A 22,460-nucleotide genomic window follows, 5' to 3' on the forward strand; every position below is an offset into this window, starting at 1 on the left:
CTGAGCCCTGAGCGCTGAGCCCTGAGCCCTGAGCGCTGACCGCTCAGCACTTGCTCAGTGGTCACCCAGCTCCTTTACTGAGGAGAAGCTCCCACCTGCCGGGGGAGCCGTGACCCTTTTGGACGATCCATGCTGCTCGGCTGTTTTTGCCGATGTAGAGTATGACCTGCCTCTCTTCACCTGACACCCCTCCCTCCTGGTTCTGTCCTCTAGGGTCAAGCAGAGCAAGGTTAAGCCTTCGACTGGATGGCCTTAACATACTTGGACATGGGCATCTTGTGCTTTCGGAATCTTCTCTTCCCCAGGGTGGCCATTACCAGTTCCTTCCCTTGGTTCTTCTACGATGTGGGCCTGAGGTCTTTCAGCATCTTGGTTGCCCTCACAGGACCAGAGATTAGAGGATCAGATATTGCAAACTGGAAGGACCTGAGAAATCAAGCCCAGTGCCCTCATTTTACAAATTCGGAAGCTCAGACTCAGAGATTCTGACGTTTGCCCCAAATCACACAGGTGAATTTGGCCGGGGAATCAACCCTGGGTCTCCTGACTCCAAGGGTAGCCCTTCCCCTCTGAACTATGACTTACCCTCTCTACCTTATCCACATGCTACCTAAATGGTGGCTCCCAGAATGGAACATGGTGCTCCAGGTGTGACGGGAGCAGGCGGGTGGGGAAGGGAGATTCTCACCTCTTTTTTTCTGGAAGCTATGCCCCTTATAATTTAGCCCAAGGCATTTATTGCCAAATCGCACCATTAACTCACATTGACCGGGCAGGACACTAAAACCCCCAGAGATTTTCTGCCAGTGCTTAAAAGTGGTTTGTGTTCCAGCTGAACTCCATGTAGTCCAAAGTCCCCACCCCCTCTGCTGGCTTCTGCGGGAATAGCCTCCAGGAGGAGAGCTGTTGGAACTTCCTCAGCCCTTCTAAAACTGACACAAAACATCAGAATACACAATGTGCTTTGCTGCTGCTAACATGCCGCCCTGCGCTGGAGTGGGGCCCCCATCTCTCCACTCTCTGCTTGTGACATTTCCTTCTCTTGTTCAGCTGCCTCAGAGATGAAGCTTGCTAAGTGCTTTTCTCCTGGCCAAATCTCTCTTCCCACAATAACAGAGCAGAACCTGTCATGTCACCGGATGAGACCTTGGTAGGGAAAATGTATTCCTAACAGCTTCATTTCATCCTTAGCAAAAGGATAGGTCTGGCTTATGTCATTTGGAATGAAAAGCCTTGGATATGAATACCAGCTCTGCCCCTTCCTCTCTCTTGTGACCCCAGCCTCAGTTTCCTCATTTGTGTGAAGTTTGGATGAAGTGATCTTTAAGTGCTTTTTCATATCTATGGCCCATGACTTCTTGGATAGATTTTGACTTTCTGGTATTGCCCAACTCCTGCCCAGGTCAGATCACTGGAAAGGTCCCCAGACTGTGGGCTTCTCCCTGGTACTCCCAAAGGTTGTCTTTCCCAGGATGATCTCATGAAGTCCTGCCAGTCTGTCTATGGCTAATGAGGGAGGCTGCTTATTGATTATTAGACCGGATAGAAGGAAGCCCTCTCCCCCCCAGCCCCCCCCGCCCCTTTTCCCACTGTTGGCCAAGCTTGGAGAAAATACAGAGCTCGTCTGCGAAGCTTTTTTCTGGATTATTATAGTCTGGGTCTGGTTCGCTAATTCCTTTGTGCTACAGTGAAACAGGGGTCAGATTTCCTCTAGAGGCCCAGGAAGTTGGCACTGAACCGTGAGTGCCATGCCTTGCCCAGTCCAGACCCCCCTACCCCACTGGCTAGAGGAACTCAGTGCCCAGCAGGGATATGGGGAGCCCTTTCTGAGGGTGGAAAGCCTAGCCAGCCTGATGCTCAGCTGCTGTGGGTTTTCCAAGGGACCTCAGTCATCCTACCCAGATGGCTCTGGAACCCTCAGAAGGCTGAGGCCCAGGAAACCAAAGTCCCTTGTCTTCTTCCAAGGGCCATGGTGGGGGCTGGGGCTGGAGGTGGTGGTGACAGAGTCCTCGTGATGGTTGTTTCTGGGCTGAGTCTCCTCACCCTAGAAGCCACTTGGAGGAATAAGAGACATGCTTCCAGTCCCAATATCTAGTGAGTCAATCAGCCAGTCAACAAGCGTTTATTAAGGACTTACTATATGCCAAGCTCTGCGCCTTTGCTCTGGCTTGCCCCTTGCCTGAAATGCCCTTCCTCTTCTCCTCTGACTCTTAGAATTCTTCTTTTCTTCCAAAGCTCAGCTCGTGGGCTACCTCTTCCAGGATGCTTTTCCTGCTTCCCCACCCCCCTACTGCCAAATGACCTTGAGTTTGTTCTGAGAATGTCTATGCGTACATGTCCCCCCTGAAAGGCTGTGAGCTTCTCGAGGGCAGGGACTTTTTCATTTTTGTCTTTGGATCCCCCATGTCCTGCACTGAGCCTGGCATTGATCGATTGAGTTGGTCACCTGCTCAAATCATGGCAAGGCTGGCCCTGGGCATATGTCACCACTTGCCCAAACTCCAGGGGTCAGGCAATTGGGTGACTGCAAACTGGAGAGTGAGCTAGCCTCACCTGAATTGTCCTCAGCAGAAAGCCCCTTAGCCTCATATCTGACTGGGGGGGTGACCTGATCCTCAGTCCTTTGCGCCCCTCAGGGACTATGAGAGAGCCCACAAGGAGATAAAGGTGCCCCCCAACATTCAGGGAATTCTCCATATGAGCTCAGGGATGGTGTGACCGGGCTGGGCTGATGTTGGCACTTTAGAGTGGTCACTCTGAATGTCCTGGATGGAATGTGGAACCACGGAGCAGGGTGGCTGCAATAGACATTCGTTCACAAACAACCTCCTCCCCCCACTTCCCCAAAGCATGAACTGAGTAGACATTGCTCCTAAGATTATAGACCTTGAGCTGGAAGGACCCTCAGAGGCTATAGAATCCAACCCTCTCACTTTACAAATGAGGAAACTGAGGCCCAGAGAGGTGGACTCATACAGGTAGGAGCAAGTAGCAAATCCAGGAGGTATGTGGCAGGAAGGCTGATGCAAGTCGAGAAGACCCCATATAATCAGAGAATCTCACACCTGAAATATCATGGGGTCACAGATTTAGAGTTGAAAGAGACCTCAGTGACCCCTCATTTTATAGGGGAGGAGATTGGGGCCCAGAAAAGCAAAGAGTCTTACTCTCTCAGATAGTTGGGGTCAGAGGAGGGATAGGAACCCAGCGCTCTGACTTCATGCCCCAAGCACCAGTAAAGATTCCTGCTCACCGATTGCTCTTGTTATTAGGAGGTTTTCCCTTACATCAGACTCAAAACTGCTTCTTTGGCTACATGCCCCTTCCTTGCTCCTAGCTCTGCCCTCTGGAGTCAAGGAGAACAAGTCAAATCCTTCGAGGTGCTAGTACTTGAAGGCAGCATCTCCCCCCGCCCCCACCGCACTCTAGGCTTCTTTTGCCCAGACCAAATACCCCCAGCTCCTTCTATTGCTTTGCTTAAGACCCAGTCTCTGGGATCCTCCCTGGCTATTTGCCCTCCTCTGGACACTCTCCTTCTTCTCAAGGTGAGAACACCCTTAAAAAATTCTATCTGACATCACACCTATCAGATTGGCCAAGATGACAAAACAAGAAAATGATAAATGTTGGAGAAGATGTGGGAAAATAGTAACATTAATGCATTGTTGGTGGAGTTGTGAAATGATCCAACCATTTTGGAGAGCAATTTGGAACTAAGCCCAAAGGGCTATAAAAATGTGCATACCCTTTGACCCAGCAATAGCACTTCTAGGGCTGTATCCCACAGAGATCATACAAGTGGGAAAAGGAACCACACGTACAAAAATATTTAGAGCAGCTCTTTTTGTGGTGGCAAAGAATTGGAAATTGAGAGGATGCCCATCAATTGGGGAATGGCTGAACAAGTTGTGGTATATGAATGTAATAGAATACTATTGTGCTATAAGAAATGATGAACAGGCTGTCTTCAGACAAACCTGGAAAGACTTCTATGGTCTGATGCTGAGTGAAGTGAGCAGCACCAAGAGAACGTTGTACACAATAACAGTCACGTTGTGCAACGACTAATATTGATAGACTTAACCCTTCTCAGCAATACAAAGATCTAAGACATCTCCAAAAGCCTTGTGATAGAAAATGCTATTCATATCCAAAGAAAGAACTATGGAGTTTGAATGCAGATCGAAGCATACTATTTGCTATTTTTTTTCTTCTGTTGTGTTTTGTTTCCTCTTTCTGGTGGTTCCTCCTATTGGTTCTAATTCTTACTTACAACATCATTAATATGAAAATATGTTTAATAGAAATGTATATGTATAGCCTATATCAGATTGTGCATCATCTTGAGGAGGGCAGTGGGGAGGAAGGGGGAGAAAAATTTTAAACTCAAAAGCATATGGAAGTGATTGTTGATAAATCAAAATAAATTAAGAAAAAAAAAGAAAAAAAATTCTGTCTGACCTTCAGAATGGGTAGCTAGTCCAGTGCTGACACTCCCCCCCCAAATAGCAGCCACAAATGAAAGACGAAAGGAAGGAAGAAAGGAAATAAGGAAGGAGGAAAGGAAAGGAGAAAAGAAGGAAGAAGGTAAGGAAGGGAGGTAGGAATGAAGAAAAGAAGGAAAGAGATAAGGAAGAAAAGAAGAAAGAAAAGAAGGAAGGAATAAAAGGAGGAAGTCAGGAAGGAAGGGAGGGAGAAAGGAAGAATTGAAGAAAAGAAGGAAAGATGGAAGGAAGAAAGGAAATAAGAAAGGAGGGAAAGAAGGAAGAAAAGGAAGGGAGAAAGGAATGAAGAAAAGGAGGAAGGAGGGAGGGAAGGAAGAAAGGAAATAAGGAAGGAGAGAAGAAAGAAAAGAAAGAAGGGGGAGGGAGGAAGGAAAGAAGGAAGGAAGGAAAAAAGGGTTTTCCTCCAGAGTCAGGTCTCAGGGCCCTGGGAGCAGCTCTTCTCCACACTATAAACTATAGGAGGTGTCCACTTATAACATGTCCCTAGTGGGCTCTGAAGCCAGGGTGCTGTTGGACAGAATTCAGCTTTGTATACCCAAGTGGGGGACATAGTGTGATGAGAAGCTGAAGGGACTCCCTTGTTGGGGGAGCAGTGCAGAGGCAACACTCCTCTCCACTCCCACTTCCCCCCTCCAAATTCATGCCGTCTTCATCAGCTCTCAGATCCGCTGTTGTGATAGCCTCCTAATTGGACTCCCTGACTCCCAGCTGCCAAAATAGCACTCTTTAAGCCCAAGAATGACCATGCCACCCTCTGCTCACAGTTTCTGTGGCTTCCTATTGCCCTTAGGATGAAATGTAAACTCTTCAGCCCATTTAAGCCTTTTCACAATCTGGTTCTGCTACCTTTCCAGACTTACTTCCCATTACTCCCCTCCACACACTTTATTTACAGCCAAACTGGTTTACTGGCTCCCCATATTCAGCCTTCCATCTTCTACCTTCTTGCCTGTATGTATATTGGTTGACCTGCATGCCTTCCTCATCTCCACCTTACCTTTCAAGGTGCCATATTTTATGGGAAACCTTTCTTTATTCCCTAGTGGAGAGTGCTTAAATTAAGTTGAGTTTACTTATCAGCATAAACTGATGAGTAAACTGAGGGATGTAAGCCACATCTCTTAGATGGGGGCCAGGGTCTTGTTTCATTTTGGTCTTTGCACTCCCAGTACCTGGCACATAATGTGTGGTGAACAAAATTCTGCTGGACTGACTCAGAAAAACAAAATGGAGGTGGGGGGCAGATAAGACTGGAGAGACACTGCATCAGTGCAGCCTTGAGTGCCAGACCAAAATGAAGGTCTACAGTGAGATGGTCACCTCCAAGGTTCTGCTAATCCACCACTGGTCAGAGGAGAGTCCATCCCTGCTAAAGGAAACAGGCAGAATGAGAGCATGGTAGGACAGGGCAAGGGTCTCCTATGGAAAGCCTGGGGTTTGACACATTCCATCAGTCCAGTTGAGTCTCCTTTGCAGTGGCTGTGGGATTAACCCTTTCCTCCTCTAGTCCTCTCCTTACTTCCTACACCTTCTCTGAGTGATGAAATTATCAGGAAAGCCAATGGTGACTTTTATCCAAGAGTCTGCTTGTAGCTGAATGGATCTTTCAGCAGATGGTTGAATAACTGAACTTCATGTCATGGCTGTGTTTTTCATCTGCTGACAGCACCTGTTACGTCTGGGACTGTCAGGTCATGAAAGAAAATAGAGCCAACCTAATTTGGGGGACATAAAGGGGGATCAGCAAAAGCCTGCAGCAGCTCACTGGTGCAGTGGAGAGTGCTGAGCCTGGAACCAGGAAGACCAGAGTTCAAATCCTGTGTCAAATACTTACTACCTGTGTGACCCTGGGCAAATCACTTAACCTCTGTCTGCCTCAGTAAAATGGAGATAATAATAGCACCTACCTTCAGGGTTGTTTGAGGAGCAAATGAGAGAATATAAAGTGCTTAGAAGAGTGCCTGGCACATAGTGGGTGCTTTATACACACTAATTCCTTTCCCTCTCTCCCTTCATTTAGAAGATGGCACTTAAGTCTAGCTTCTCCCAACCCACCTCACTTCTGCCTCTTCACTACAAATTCTAGCTGCCATATTGGGCTGGTATCCATTTCCTCTGATTGGATGGAAACTCCTGGAAGGCAGGGACTCTTTTGCTTCTGGCTTTGTATCCCCTGAAGCTAGCACACTACTTGGCACATAGTAGGTGCTTAAAAGATGATTGTTGTTTGTGTCTATGTAGCTGGTACATACTCACCTGCTTATAGAGCTGCCTATTTCTCTCCAAAGTTCCCCATTTCTCTGGTTTTGCTCCCATGATTTCTCTGGGTACATTTTCAGTTGTGTTGATAGCTATTTAGGTTTTATTAATAATAAGCATTTTGACTGGTCTCCTGCTGATATCTCCTTTCTGGAACATTGGTCTTTGCCTCCTGGGCTGTCTAACCAAACATGGGGTTGAGTCTTGCAGGGGCCCCTGCCCCTGCCTCTGCCCCTCTTCTGGTGCCAGTGCCCTCTGCTTCCCTGCTAACTATCCATTGTCAATCCTGTCAGCCAGCCCCACCCAGTGGTCAGCTCCTAGGCCAATTCCAAGCTGGAGGCAGGAGGTGTTCTGTGAGTGGGAGGCAGCCCCCACCCTCCATTCTCCCGTCACTGTGCCTTTGAAAAAGCTGCCTCTCTGAACCCAACCCAGCTATTGGGAGCTGCATACTCCCTAGCTCTCTCTTTCAGGGGCTGATGTGCCCTTAGAGGGAAAGTAGCTATGGCTCATTCATGCTGTTCTGACCTTTTCAGCTCTTTGGCATCTAGCAAAAAGATAATTCTCCTACACAGTCAGTGTGCTGCTATGGAAAGTGCCCGGGGCCCTGGCATCAGAGGGGCTGGGCTCCAGTCCTGATTCTAAACCTTCTTCCCTCTGACCCAGGGGCAAGCTCCTTCTCCTCTCTGGGCCTCACACCAGTGAAAGTAGGGGGCTGGACCCATTGTCCTCCAAGGTGTCTTCCTTCCTTCCTTCCTTCCTCTCTCTTCTAAGCCCTCTGTAAGCTGGCTTCGAACCTCATCACTGGACTGAAACTGCTCTCTCCCGAGTTACCAACACACTCTTCCTTAATTGCCAACTTGAATAGCTTTTTCTGATCCTTAATACTTCTGCAGCCTTGAGCACTGCTAATCACCCTCTCCCCCTGGACTTTTCACAACCCAGTTATCTCCAGGTTCTCCCTCTGTCTGTCAGGTCTTTCCTGTCTCAGTCTCCTTTGCTGGATCTTTGATCAGAAAGCTCCACTATCTTGGGTTCCCACAAGGCTCTGTTGTGGGTCCTCATAGGTGAAATATGTCATCAACTCCCATAGGTTCAACTATCACCTCTTTGAAGATGATTCCTGGGTCTATATGTCCAGCCCTAAATTTTTTCCTGACCTCCAGTCTCTCACCACCAGCTGTCTCTTGAACATCTTAAACTGCATGACCCATAAACATCTCACACTCAACATGCACAAAATAGAATTCATGATCTTTCCCTCAAAACTCTTCCCTCTTCTGAATTTGTCCGTTGTTATCAAGGACGCCACCTTTCTCCTAGTCAGTCAGGCTTGAAATCTCAGGGTCATCCTTGACTTGTCACCCTCTCCTGCCCCTTCCTCCCCATTCCCAGATCCAATCTGTTGCCAAGTGTGGTCATTTCTAACTTTACAACATCTCTTGTGTTTGCCCCCTTCTCTGGGCCAATATCGACACACCCTGCAGTCCGGTGCCGTTGACCTTGTTACTTCCTTATGACATTCACCTCCCAACACCGTGCCTTTGTCTGGGCTGTTGCCCATGCCTGGGATGCTCCGCCCATCTACCTTTGCCTCTGGGCTTCTCTGGCTTCCTTTAAGTCTCAACTCAAACATCACTCTCTGTGGATGGTCTGTCCAGGTGTTTCCTCCCCCTCCTACCACTACTGGGGCTTCCCCTTTGAGACTGCTTTCAGCTCACACGATATATTCCTTATACATACATTTCCCCCATTAGAATGTGAGCTCCTTGAGGGCGCGGACTGCTCTTTTGCCTTTCTTGGTGTTCTCAGGACTTAGCACAGTACCTGGCACTTAAAGACTTAATGATCGATTGGCTGGCCAAGAGATTCCCCCTCCCTTTAGATTTGTCCCTGAACATCAGAGCTAGACAGTCTGTAAAGATACTCTCTGCCCCATTTTACAGAGGAGGAAACTGAGGCCCTTGGTGACAAACCAACTTTGCCACCATCTCCCACGGGGTGAAGAATTTGGAGGCGGAGCCTTCTGGAGTGACACCCACAGTCCAGGGGCTCCCGAGGGCTAGGACTCATGTCTTCCTCTCAGACTGGAGGCACTGTGCCTTCTCACATGCTCAGGAAGCACTGGATGTTTTTGTTAATTTGAATTCTGTTGAATTATTGATGTGAATAAAATGAATTGGGCCTGGGGACCCTCTCTCCTTTGTCAGATGAGGACTTTGCTTCCTGCCTTCTCCCCCAATTCTCCATCTCAGGCTCAGTCTTGGTGGCCCTCCTCCCCTATTTTCTTCACTCTGCCACTTTGGGGGGGGGCCAAGAAGGAGCGGTGAACAACCTTTGATGAGAATGAATGTTCTCACAGCCTGCTTCCCCACAGCATGGCAGGGCTAGAGAGTTGGCCCAGCTAGTGTGACTGGGGGCAGAAACAGGACCTCTGGGCCCATAACAGGGTTGGTTGTATGTGCTTAGGCCCTCGCTTTTTCTGCCTTCTCTCTCTGCCCCGGGCTCCCTTCTTGCTTTGCTGAGCTTTTTTCCAGGACCTTTTTCATGAGGAAAGATCTAAACCAGAAATGCTTCATGTGCTGGACTTTGCCACCATGAGTGCTTTCCTCCCTTCTCTGCTCCCCCTAGTTTCCACCACCCCTACAAATGTTTGTTGATGAGCTTACAGGAGAGGTGTAGGAGTAAAGTGTGTGGGGGCAGATGCTCCCAGAAGGTCGTGTTGGCTGGAACCCCTGCCTCCTCCCCTTACCCCCACCAAAGGGCTCAAGTGCCTGCCTTAGACCTGGTCCCTCAGCCCTGTGAGTGTGCTGCGGCTCCTAGAGACACTAGGGGGCAACAGTGAGTCAGATGCCTGCTGTCCCTGCCTCTTACTCTTGGTCTCTGGACAGCAGTGGGTTCAGCAAAGCAGGCACCAGCCCAACTTCCCGCTGACACCCCCTCCCCACTCCAAGGCCTGCTTCCCTCCCACCCCTTAAGCAGCTTCTTCCTGCTCTGGGTACCCCATCCCACCCACACTGCTGTCCAGTGCCCTGATGGTGATTCTGATTCTTTCTGTCAGGTTCCATGATTTATACCATTAAGATTCATAATAATGAGAGGCAGTGTGGTTCAGTGGACAGGGAGCTAGTCTCGATGTCAGGAAAACATGGACCTAAGTCCTATCTGTCATACATACACAAGTTGCATGACCCTAGTCAAGTCACTCAACTTCTCAGGGTCCCTCTAAGACCATATAAAGTTAATACAACATCATTTTGAGGCTGATGCATTTGCACTGGGGGGATCAGGTAAGGCCTCATGTAGGAAGCTGGACTTAAGCTGATGCTAGTCAATCTAAGAAGAAGAGGTGATGAGAGAGCGCATTCTGGTTACGTAGCGTGGCCCCCTACAAAGGCATGGAGCACCATGGCTGAGGAATAATAGTAAGAAGGCCGATTTGGCTGAATTGTAGAGCGAATGGAGGATGATAACACAGAATAACCCTGGAAAGTTTGCTTGGAGAGCTGCCCTTTGGCAGGTGTGAGAGACAGATCAAAGGAGGAGAGATGAGGCAGGGAGACCAAATGGGAGTTTTGCTTAATAGGCCAGAAGTGATGAGGCCAGAACTAACATGGTGGCCGTGGGAGGGGAGAGAGAAAAGACCATCCCTGCCCTTAAGAAACTCCCAGTCCAATGGGAGAGACAGCAAGCAAACAGCTGTGTACAAATATATGAACAAGATAAATTGGAGACTGAGGGAAGGCACCAGCATGAAGGAGAACCAGGACAGACTTCTTGTGGAAGGTGGAATTTTAGCAGGGACTTGAAGGAAGCCAGGGGAGCTGGGAGGCAGAGGTGAGGAGGGAGAGCAAGGCAGGCATGGGGGACAGTGAGAGGAAATGTCCAGAGGTGGGAGATGGAGGAAGGGCCCAGAGGTCAGCATGGAGCACAAACCTATCAGGTGGACTGGAGAGATCTTGCTTGAGCATAGAGTGGATGGAAGGTTCCTTGGCCACCCAAGTGTCCTCCCCTCCGAGAATCTGATTCTAGAGAAGGAAGGACAAGCATAGGAGTTTCCAGTCTCAGGGACCTTTTGCCCAATGTCTAACTGCCTGGCCCTGACTTTCCATCAATCCCGAGAGGAGTGAGGTCCTGCACTGGGCCAGGCCCTGATGCTGGTAGAAGCTTAGGGGAACTGGGGAGGGCAGACGGCTAAGAGCTCACTCCCTCCCTGAGAATTACTTGATGGGACACACTGACTTCAGGGAAATTAACTTTAATGACATTCAGGAAAACAATTGGGCTGCCAGGTCCCTCCTGGAGAATGGCTGCATTCCCAGAGCATAGGCCAACTCAGGGGGCAGAGACCTTGGCAGACCCAAGGAAAGACTGCACTCAGGTCATCTTGCCTGTTCTTTGGAGAAACAGGCCTGCCCCCCTGGACCCAAGGAAGAAGTTGAGAGAGTCTGTAGGATACAGCGACCTCCTCCTGTTCTGGGGATTCAGACAGACTGGCTTGTTCCATCACAATCAGCCTCTGGACAGCTCAGCTCTGTGATCGCTGGACTGAACCTAGCTGGGGATGTAGGATGAGTCATCCTCCAAGTGGACCAGGGTCCTTGGGAGCCCTAAAAGTTAACTCTCACCCGACCAGCTCCTGGGTGGGAAGATTCAACACCAGATTGGCACCTTCTTCTGGCCTCTGCCCACTCTTAACTGCACAGGCTCTCAGTTTACTCCTGGCCAGAATCCTAGGGGTTTGCATGAACCCATCGTCCTAGCAGATGCTCCCCAGATGTGGCTGGTGTTCCTTTAGCTCACAATCTCTCTCTAACAAAGAACTAAAACTAGGGGAGCATAATCAGAGCTTTGCCTCGGGGTACTGGATTTTGAGGGCGCTAATGGCATCCTCATCCTACAGAAGCACAGAAAGAAATATGCTCAGCATTGAGATTGGGGCATATTTTTAAACTAGATCTGTGATTTCATCTGAATAGGGAAATCTTGGTGAGGAATTTCCTCTCCCAAAGCAGGTCTGCTCCTTCTTTGCAATTTACATTTGGGGAGTGGGAGTGGGGTGAAACAATATCTACACAGGGACGACTGGGACTGGGATTTCATCGGTATAGGGAACACCCAGGTGAGGAAACTCCCTTCTACAAATACAGGTCAGCTCCTCTTCCGCAACCTCTGGTCTTAGAGAAATGCCTGGAGCTCTAGAAGGTTAAATGACTTTCCCAGGGTCACACAGCCAGGATGTGTCAGTCAGTCAATAAACATTTATTAGGCACCTCCTATGTACCAGGTGCTGTGCTAACCTCTGGGGATATAAGCAAGGGCAGAAGGCATCCTTGGTCTCAAGGAGCTCATACTCTAATGAGGGAGACAAGCTGCAAACCCCGATGTGTGATCGCAATCAAGCAATAGACAGGCTAGACCGGAGACGATCGGCAGAGGGAAGGCACTCTAATTAAGGCAGAGCAGGAAGGCTTCCAACAGAAGGTGGAATTTTAGCTGGGACTCAAAGGAAGCCAGGAAAGCCGGGAGGTGGAAGATGAGGAGAGAAGGCATTCCAGACAGAGGGGACTACCAGAGAACATGCTTGGAGTCCTGAGATGGAAAGCCTTGTTTGAGGAACACCCAGGAGGCCAGTGCTGGTAGAGTATGTGGTGGAGGCTGAGGCATTAGCTGTAAGAAGGCTGAAAGGGGGAGGTGCAGGTTATGAAGGGCTTTGAACACTCATCAAACTTTAAACACTAAACATAAGATTTTCTATCTGATCCTGGAGGCAACAGGGAGCCACAGGGGTTTATTAAAGGGGGGTGTTGATGGTGATGGTGGTGACACCATCAGATCTGTGGTTTGGGAAGATCACTTTGACAGTTGGGGAGAGACTTGAGGCAGGCAGAACAACCTGCTAGCTTGTGAGCGATCCCGGTGTGAGAGGGAGAGGCTTCCCAATAGCCCAGGCTGGTGGCAGTGGCAGAGGGGAGAAGAGGGTGGATACAAGCAATATTATCAAGGTAAAATCAACAAAAGTCAGCAGCAGGTTAGATCCACAGGCTAAGAACGTGGGTGAGAGAGGATGCCTCCTGTGAAGTGCTTTACAAACCTTTAAGGGCTATGAAAACACTCTGGTTATTATTGTTATTATTATTCACTCATTTCCTCAGATCTGGAGCATTCTGCCTTCGTATCCTGCCTTTCAGATTTCAGTGACTCTCTTCACCCTAGAACAAAATACAAGCTCCCTTGCCTGGCATCCCTGGATCTAACACCATCAATAAAAGATTTACAAGAAGATGTATAACAGGGGACTGCCTGTTATATCATTTGGGTCCCCTTGTTCATAATTCACATCTTCACAATGATATGGGCTATATAAATATGCAGTAGATTGATCTGTGTTTCATGACTCTGGCTGGGAAACTTTCCTCCCTACTACAGGAGACGCTGGTTTAATAGACTAGAAGGTTTTAGTTTTGTTTTTGTTTTAAAGCAGATTCTGCTCTGATCTAAAAAAATCCCCCAGCTACATTTGGTCAGGGAGGAGAGATCATTTGCACCATCCCCCTCATTTTACAGCTAAGGAAGATAAGGTCCAGAGAGGGTGAGGGAGTTGTCTGAAGTCACACAGCAAGTGAGTGGCAGAGATGAAGCTGGGGCCCAGGTCTCATGACTCCACCTCCATGCTGCCTCTTGGGTTTTCTTTTCTCCCCTGGTGGAGGCATGGCCCAAGGCTCATGTTCAATCTCCTGTCTTTCTGAAGCATGGCTATGGACTGTGAAACAGAATCTGGGAAGTCTTTACCAAGCTGCCCCTTCACCCTCACACTATAAAAAGGGCAGAGAAAAGCAAAATAAAAAAATTAAAGGGACAGAACATGGTATTCTTAGACGAAGAGCAGGAACAAGGCATTTTCATACCCCAAACCAAGCCTGGAAATTATCATCTCTGAGTGTGATTGTGCATGGAAGGCTGCTAGCCCTCAAAATGACAATACAAGCTGAAGGAGAACAGCTCAGCGAGCTGCAAGTCACAGAGCTCTGGTCTTAAAAACATATGCATTTACAAAAAATCATCTTTAAAAAGCACTCCCCCTTGCTCCTCCATGAATATTGTGCCCTAGGAACTACCCCTGGTTCCAGCTCTGCTTAGACATCCTTCTCTTTGAGGAAAGCTTTATAAGGATATGGAACAGTTTTATAACTTACTCAATGGCATGTGGTGTTATAGAAAGAGCACTGAATTGGGAAATCAAAGACCTGGGTTCCATTTTGGCTCAGACAGAATAGAACTTACTAGCTGTGTGACCCTGGGAAAGCCACTTCAACTGCTTAGAGCAGGGATTTTTTTTTTTTTTGTTGAGGTCAATTGGGGGTAAGTGACTTGCCCAGGGTCACTCAGCTAGTGAGTGTTATGTGTCTGAGGCTGGATTTGAACTCAGGTCCTCCTGACTCCAGGGCCGGTGCTCTATCCACTGTGCCACCTAGCTGCCCCATAGAGCAGGAATTGTTAATGTGGGGTCCACGAACTTAATTTTTTTTCTTTTGATAACTGTAGCTTCCTTTGCGATCATGGCATACAATTAATAAAAAGGATGACTCTGAAAAGGTATGCATAGGCTTCACCTCTGCCAAAGGGGTCCAAGACTTGCAGAAAAGATTAAAAGTCCTTTTCTTAGAGCCTCAGTTGTTTCACCTGAAAGCTGGGGGTAATAACATTTGACTTGTCCTTAACTTCCAGGACCATCACCATGATTGAGTAAGATTCCTAGGGGTTGGGAATGCCCTCCAAAGGCAAATACCTATGCTGAGACCTTACCATTGTCTACCACTACTCGCTTCCCCTCTATTATTTAGAAAGCACCAAGACATACCCTTGATACTAGTGGTGTCAGAGAAGACCGGGTAGAGCCCTCCTGGATGTCTGAGGTTGGGGGGGCATGGCAGTTCAGGGTGGATATGGAGTTAAGCAGCGGAAACCTCTTGGAGTAGAATCCAGAGCAAGCCAGGAGGAACAGGGCAGCAGGGTTGAGGATGTGGGGGATGATTGCAAGGCAGACAGCCTCAGAGTTCAGCAAACATGGGAAGTCAGTGCTGAAAGCATGCTTGACTCCCTATAAGTGGGTCTGAGTGGTCCGTGACAGGGATCATGGATGAGATGGCCCTTTGCAAAGTGTGCAAATCTGAGGGATTACTTTTATTATAATTATGAATACTTTGGGAACATGAAATGGCCCTTGCCTTCAAGGGGATTGTATCTTATTGGGAGAAAACAATCTGTAGACAGATAAGGACAGGAACTGGTCCTGTGACTTCAGAGGGAGGAATACTAGTCAATATTAGTTATTATTATTGCTGTTGTTGTTATAATTTTCTCTATCTATGCTGCCATGCTATGTTTTCTTGTTATTACTATTAATGGTTGATTAAAAGATAATGGCCTCTACCAGTGCTGGCTGTGGTCCCAATTTCGGTTCCCTCCCCTGAACTCCCACCTCTGCCCACCTGCTTCCTCCTTTTCAGGGAAACGGAGGAAAGAAGGAAAATACAATGGTCATAATGAATGAACAAGAGGGAAGGAAGGGGTGTTGGGAGTTATCTGTGCACACTGGGAATGTTGGGTTCTGAATATGGGGGTGAGCTGAAGAAGTGGTGTCCACTGGAGAACTCTATGCCAGATCAGACTGGCACACTCAGAGGTATAGGGGGACCTGGAGTTGCTTCCCTCTTCTTGCCACTACACTCAACATCCTACAATTGCCTCATTAGTGTCCAAGGTGACCTCGCCTCCCTTCGCCCTCTGCCCTCCAGGGGGCTGAGAGTGAGACTAACACCAAAAGTCAGTTTCTAAGTCCTTTTCATGTCTGACTTTCCATGACTCTCTGCTCATTGGTTGATGACTACAGAGGGCTGAGGGCTTTCCCAAGACTCTGAGCCAATGTCCCTGGCTCTGACTCCTTGTGGTCCACAGCCCAGGTTCAGGGAAGAGCCAGGGGCCACTGGTACTTAATGGATGGCATGGGTGGAACAGAAATTCCTTGAAGGTAGCCTCTAGTTTTTTGTTATTATTTTTGCCTTTGTCTCTCTGGTACCTACACAGAGCCATGTACCTTTTTTGTTTTTAGGTTCCACTTGACCTATGTTGGGAATTCCTGATATGGAGACTCCTTCCACTAATGTACATCAACAACTCATCCATAACTTAGAGTCTTAGAGAATTGTTCAGGGCACTGATGAGTTAAGTGACTTGCTCAGGGTCACACAATCAGTATGTGCCAGAAGTAGGACTTGAACCCAGGTCTTCCTGACCCCAAGTGGAATGCTGCCTCAGACAGCCCTCTATAAATAATGTTAGTGATTGTTATTATTATCCAGCATCTATTTGAATGGGCCCTGCCCCACCTTTGGAAGCAGCCATCCCATCCCACTTTTGGACAGCTCCGCTTATTAAAATGGTTATTCGGATACCCAGCCTCAATTTACCTTTTTGCTAGAAGAAGCCTTGCAAACCTCTCATTTTACATGTGAGAATTGAGGCTGGGGTAGGGAAGGAGTGACAAGCCCAGGACCCTCGTGCCTGATTCAGCTCCTCCCACGCTTCCTCGATGTGTGACCTTGGGCAAATTCCTTAATCTCCTTGATGCTGAGTTTCCTCATATAAAAACGGAGAGGCTGGGATTAGAGGGGATCTAAGTTTTCTTCCAGCTCTAGCTGCAGAGAGACACATTACAGCTTGATGTCAGAAATGTCCAGAGGGTTAGAGCAGCAGACCTATGTTCCCATGGTCCCTGTCATCACCTACCTCAAGAGTGATTAGCAGTAATGACTGCAACTAATTTACTTGTAAAATATTAATGGCAGAGGAAGGGAAGGGGGGGTGTTAATGATAAATGGCAACATCATTTCATTAAAAAAATTATGCTCTTAAATAGGATGTTGGTTGTGACAGTAAATCTCCCTTTAAAAACATCCACTTTAATAGTTGTACCCACGTCCTTTTACAGCATCTCCAGTGGGTGGTACATGGGGCCAGAGGGGGTGACACTGGATCTCTAGCATGCAGCCATGCAAAGTTCTAACTAAGGTCCCTGATCCCCACAGGCAATGCTCACTGGCCCGGCTCTGTGCTCCAACATGCTGGTAATTGTTCCAATCCTGAGAGTTTTCCCCATGGGAGTCCCTGCTCCTCTTATCTCCCTATCAGAGAAAGAACAGAGGAGAGAGGAGGAAACTCTTGGTGGTCTCAGTGACAAGGTTAGAGGAATAAAGTTCTCTCTTCTTCTTCTTTTTTATTCTTTACAGAGGTAAGCAGTCCTGTATCCCACCCTGCCCATGATGGATATTGAGTTTTGGGGCAGGCAGGTCAAATGGAAAAATAATAGAGTTATAGGTCTGAATTCTCTCCCTCCCTCCTCCCCAGGACTGTGAGAAATCCAGTTTCAGTTATAAAAAAAAAGAAAAGAAAAGAAGATGAAAACAGCAGTGCCCTTGTTTTCTTTGTAAATGAAGTTGGTGCTCCTGGTCCTCTCCTGGCAGACCGGTTGTTTCTCGCCCAGTAGGGATGGGTGGCCCTGAGATATTCACATGCTCTTTCCCAGACCCCCCTCCCCACAGGCCTTTGGCATGCATTTATGAGAGGCAGGCTGAGCCTGGGGGGCTATCTGTGGTCAGAAAAAAGCTAAGGATGCATCCAGAATTGTATATGAGTTTCTGCTGATCAGATTTCAGTCCTGTGTGGAGTTCTACATCGATGATGCCTTGTCCGAGTCCTGAGACAGCAGGTCATAGCTAGCATCTTCCTCCTTTAGGCCAGTGTTGGGCATATCCAGCCGGCCCTCCTCACTGAGCCCTCTGGTGACACTGTCATAAGATGGGGGGAAAGACATGGTCGATGCAGTTTCTGACTTGTCTGGAAGTTCACTGTCTTCCTTCATCATGAATTCAATCAAGCCTTCATCTTCAGTGGCCCGCTCACATAGACGTTCACCGGCCTCATTTGGACATGCAGTGGTGACCTGTCGTAGGGAGTGGTGCATGAGATAATTTCTGTAGGCCCTTTGTATGATGGCGGCAGACAGATTTTCCTGTTTTGATCTCAGAGTAGTTGCAATTGGTTCATAGGAGTCTTTAGAAGGATTAGCAGCCATGAACTTTTCCTCCATTTGGGCCTTGAGTGTGTCCATCTCTCCAGATTCTCCCAGCACTCTCTTGGTAAAGGTAAACAAGATGTCTAAACAGTGAATCTTGTCCCCTGTGACCAAAGGCAGGTCCATCTGGATGAGTATATTCTGGTTGGGTTTTGGAATGCGCAGAGGTCCTGTCAGAGCATCTGCAAAATCTGAAAGGGCTGAAAATGTAATGAACTGAGTGGCCTCCGGGTCAAACTTCTCCCAGGTCTCGTAGAACATGTCAAAATCATCCTCGCTCAGTGGCTCTGTGCTCTCTTCTGTGGCCACGTTGAAGTTCTCAAGGATGACGGCGATGTACATGTTGATGACGATGAGGAAGGAGATGATGATATAACTGACAAAGAAGGCTATCCCTATCGTGGGGTTTCCACAGTTTCCTTTGGACTTACTGGAGTTTTCTAAATCTGGCTCACAGTACGGGGGCCCGGTGTTGAGGATGGGGCTGAGTAGCCCGTCCCAGCCAGCGGACGTGGTGATCTGGAAGAGGCAGAGCATGCTGTTGGCGAACGTCTGGAAGTTGAACATGTCGTCGATCCCGGCCTCCCACCTCACGTAGGCGAAGTTGGCCATGCCAAAGATGGAGTAGATGAACATGACCAGGAAGAGCAGCAGGCCGATGTTGAAGAGGGCAGGGAGGGACATCATGAGGGCAAAGAGCAGCGTGCGGATCCCCTTGGCTGCGCGGATCAGCCGGAGGATGCGGCCGATGCGGGCCAGGCGGATGACTCTGAAGAGCGTGGGCGAAAAATAGCTTTCAAGCGACTTCATGATGCCTGAAAACACCAAGCCTTTAAAGGAAGCAGGGAGGGGGATTTTCAATCTTTAGAATTCCAGGATCCAAATCAGAACAAAGACAACATCAACTGCCATCACTCGGTCAGTTCCTGGACTATTATCCTTCTTTCCTCCCTTCCTTCCCTCCTCCCCTTCTCTCCTACTTACTCCTTCTCTTCTTCCCTTCCTCCCTCCCTTCTTCCTTCCTTCTTTTTTTCCTTCCCTCCTTCCCTCCCTCCCTCCTTCCTTCCTTCTTTTCTTCTTTCCTTCCTTCTCTCTGGTACAGGGCCCTGTACATGGTGGATGCTAGATAAACGATTATTAACTGAGTGGCTTATTGAATTCTACTAGATACATCTATCTACGACTTAGAAAGACATCAATGCCAAAGGGTGTCATAGTGAACTCGGATGTAAGTTCTTGGAGAATTTGCTTAGCCACCATTGTCCAATGCTCTAGAAGCTCTTTTTTTCTTGAAAATGACTGGGGGCGGAGAAGAGAATCCATTTGGGGATTCTTCTAATGGAAGTTAGGGGAGACTGGAGAAATGAAGCCAGAGAGGGAAGCATGAAATATGTCCTAGTATTTTTCTCCTCTCCCTCTTTCTCCTCCCTGCCCCAACCCCACCAGGTGAAATTCTGGAGAGGAAAAACAAGGAATTTTGACTTTTTGTGGTCATGGTTAAAATCTGAACTTGAACTGGGGGAGATTTTTATATAACTGAACATCTGAACAAGCCAGGTCCCAGTTTTCCTTACAACAGAAATATATCTCTAGAACAAAGCCAGTGATTATGGCAATAAATACAGAATTTTTTTGACTGTCTCCAGAAAAACACGCCAGAGAGACTGAGACACGGCCCCTGGTTTCTTGGATTCCATCTGGGAGGGACAGCTGCAAACATAACTAATGTCTACACAGGCTGGTTTTTCTCTCTATTGTGCTTTAAATGAAGTACAGCTGGCATGCCCATAGGAGTTCACTTCCCATAATGCACGGTGTCAAGAGAGCATTACTTATCAGGAGAAATTCTTGGGACTATGTAGAACAGTCTTTTTTTTTTTTAATTTTAAAGGAGGGAGGGACCAGACTTGTGAATTCATTGGTAGAGGGATTTTTCAGTGAGGGAGATCCCTCTACCAATGTAGATGGATAAGTGCTCTGTAATGTGGAGTTTCAGAGAGCTGCCTGGGACATTGAAAGGTGAAGTCACTTGCCCAAGATCACACAGCTGATATATGTCAGAGAGGAGACTTGAACCCAGGACTTCCTGACTCTGAAGCTCACTGTCTAACCACTCTCATGCCACACAATTTGCTATATCCAACTCCAAAGCACTTGTTCCATCCAAGATGGCCCTATATTAGCTATGTCATCAAGAAGACTGCGATGGTAAAGACATGTGTGAGGGACCTTGAGGAGAGCCATGTGGCTTCTCGAGTGAATGTTGAAGTTCAAAGAAGCATCACTTTGTGACTCCCTCATCAGTTTCTTAAGCAGCCCAGCTGCTAACTACACCCAGACTAGGAGCCCAGGGCACCCCCTTCCTCCACATGATCACTTACTGGCAACTGAGAGGATCACAACAATTAAATCAAAGATGTTCCACCCGTTGATGAAATAGTAATGTCTCAGGGCAAACACCTTCAGGACACACTCTGCTGTGAAGGTGGCAACGAAGAACTGGTTGATCCGGTTGAGGATTCTGGTCTTCTCCTCACTCTGGTTATCTGTCTCTACCATCATGGTGATCATATTAAGGCAGATGAGGACCATGATGGCCACGTCGAAGGCTTGTTTGGTTACAATATCAAACATGAAGCCTTGGTATTTGTTCTGGGAAAAGGAGAAGGGGTCATGTTGGCCAGTCAATAAGCATTTATTAAGTACGTAGTATGTGTTAATGAGATTTGGAAATGGGACATAGCATGGTAGGGTGGGAGTGAGGACATAACTAGAAATTCTGGTGCCTAGGACAAGCATCCCAAAATGCTTTTAGAGTAAGACATATTGTGAGTGTGTGTGTGTGTGTGTGTGTGTGTGTGTGTGTGTGTGTATGTTTGTGGAGGGGGCTGGGAGGAATAGGAATGGGGACAGAAGGAAAGACCTTGAACCTCAGGACATGAGGCATCTCCTATCACAGAGGAGATCCACCATCTGATAGTTTCCTATTTAATAGATTAGTTTAGTTAACTCGGTCCTACACTCAGTTGTATCTGCTAAAGAGAAGTATTCTCTATGCCCTGGAGCAAAGCTGTGGTTATCCTCCCTTGGACATGGGTCTGGGTAGAGGTTCTTTAGTTAATTTTACTTTTGACTTCCCCCCTCTCCCTCCCTCACCTTCCATAGCCAATCTGCCCCCAAGTTGCTCTGATTCTTCCATCACAGAATCTTTCCATTCCCTTTATCACTACCTAATTTAGTCCTTTATTGTCTCTTACCTGGGTTATTGCCCTGGACTCCTAACTGTTCTTCTGGCCTTTGGTCTCTCACCTTTCTAATCCATGGGGATTAGAAATTGGTGCAGTGGAAATGATGCTGGTTTTGGAGTCATTGGGTTGGGGTTTGAATCCTGGATCTGATACTTACAGTGTGACCTTAGGCAAGTCATTTTACCTTGTGAGACCTCCTTTTCCAGACTTCTAAAAGGAGGGGGCTGGATTAGATGACCTCTGAGTTTCCTTCCAACTTTTTGTTTATTATCCTATGGTCTTATGACAAGGACTATATTAAACAATTATGACAGCAGCAAGATTGGCAACAGAAGAAGAGATTGGAAAGGCCACTGAGAAGGAACTTAGCGGCCATTGTTACTGATGATCTAGTTCTTTCTTCAACAACTGGGAATACTCTGGAGTTCATGGAGCCCTGTGGGATTTTCTTTTTTACTTCCTTTGTTCAGTTTTGCTGCTGTCAGTGGTTTCCTATAGAGTTGCTTTCTTTGGCCCATGGACCCATGATTGCATCCTAATATGAAAATTTCCTTCAGCCAAGCAAACCAGGAACAGTTCTGTAATTTAGATTCTTAGGGAGTTCACTGGGGGCATTGAGAGGCTGTGACTTGACCAGGGTCACAAAACCAGTAGGTATCAGAGGTGGGATTTGAACCCAGGTCTTCTTGGCTCCAAGACTGATCTTCTAGGCACTGTGCCATCCTGCCTCCCTGTAGATGGTGATTAAATTTACAAAAAAATATATAAGACCATAAGAAATTTTGGGACTTACCAGAGGTCTTGGGATTGGTTTTTGAGGCTTCTTGGATCCTAGTTTTTTCATGGCATTATAATATTTCTTCTGTTCTTCAGTCATGAATATATCTTGACCACCTAAGTATAGGAATTAATATTACCATTAGCAAAGAGGAAAAGCAAGACTGGCCAGCTCACACAAGGACGGCTCCCTCAAATTTCACAGACTCAAGGAACTTAGAATTGGAAAGGGTCTAAGACAGCTCTTAATCTAGGCTCTGGGCTCCCATAGAAAGTCATTCTTTTGGACAGTGACCATATTCAACTCCATTCTCCTCACCCAATGACACAAACCCCTAATCTCATCATTAGCTCCATCTCTAGGACCATAAGGCTAATAAGTCCATCTGTAAATTCAAACTCTTTTTTCAAAAGACTCATCACAGACAGCCAGGGGCCAGACCTTGTTAGAGGCAAACCTGTAGCCAGCTGCAAAGGCAGGTAAGGACACTCTTTATGTAGTCATATACAAGAGAGCCTCAGGCAGCTGCACCTGCCTTT

The 22,460-nt window shown here is 47.5% G+C and overlaps 1 protein-coding gene across 1 annotated transcript in view; it reads right to left on the minus strand.

Annotated features, from left to right (window-relative positions):
- Positions 1-17,490: 17,490 nt before the first annotated feature.
- The window catches only part of SCN10A (sodium voltage-gated channel alpha subunit 10), a 92,817-nt gene continuing 87,847 nt past the window's right edge, over positions 17,491-22,460 (minus strand). The window contains exons 26-28 of the mRNA XM_027835806.1: positions 21,937-22,037; positions 20,277-20,547; positions 17,491-18,725 (exon numbers count right to left, since the gene is read on the minus strand). Coding sequence (XP_027691607.1) covers positions 17,491-18,725; positions 20,277-20,547; positions 21,937-22,037 — 1,607 coding nt within the window. The remainder of the gene's footprint in view (positions 18,726-20,276; positions 20,548-21,936; positions 22,038-22,460) is intronic.

This window comes from Vombatus ursinus, unplaced genomic scaffold (assembly GCF_900497805.2).
Source record: "Vombatus ursinus unplaced genomic scaffold, bare-nosed wombat genome assembly UNPS02014817.1, whole genome shotgun sequence".
NCBI classification, from domain to species: domain Eukaryota; kingdom Metazoa; phylum Chordata; class Mammalia; order Diprotodontia; family Vombatidae; genus Vombatus; species Vombatus ursinus.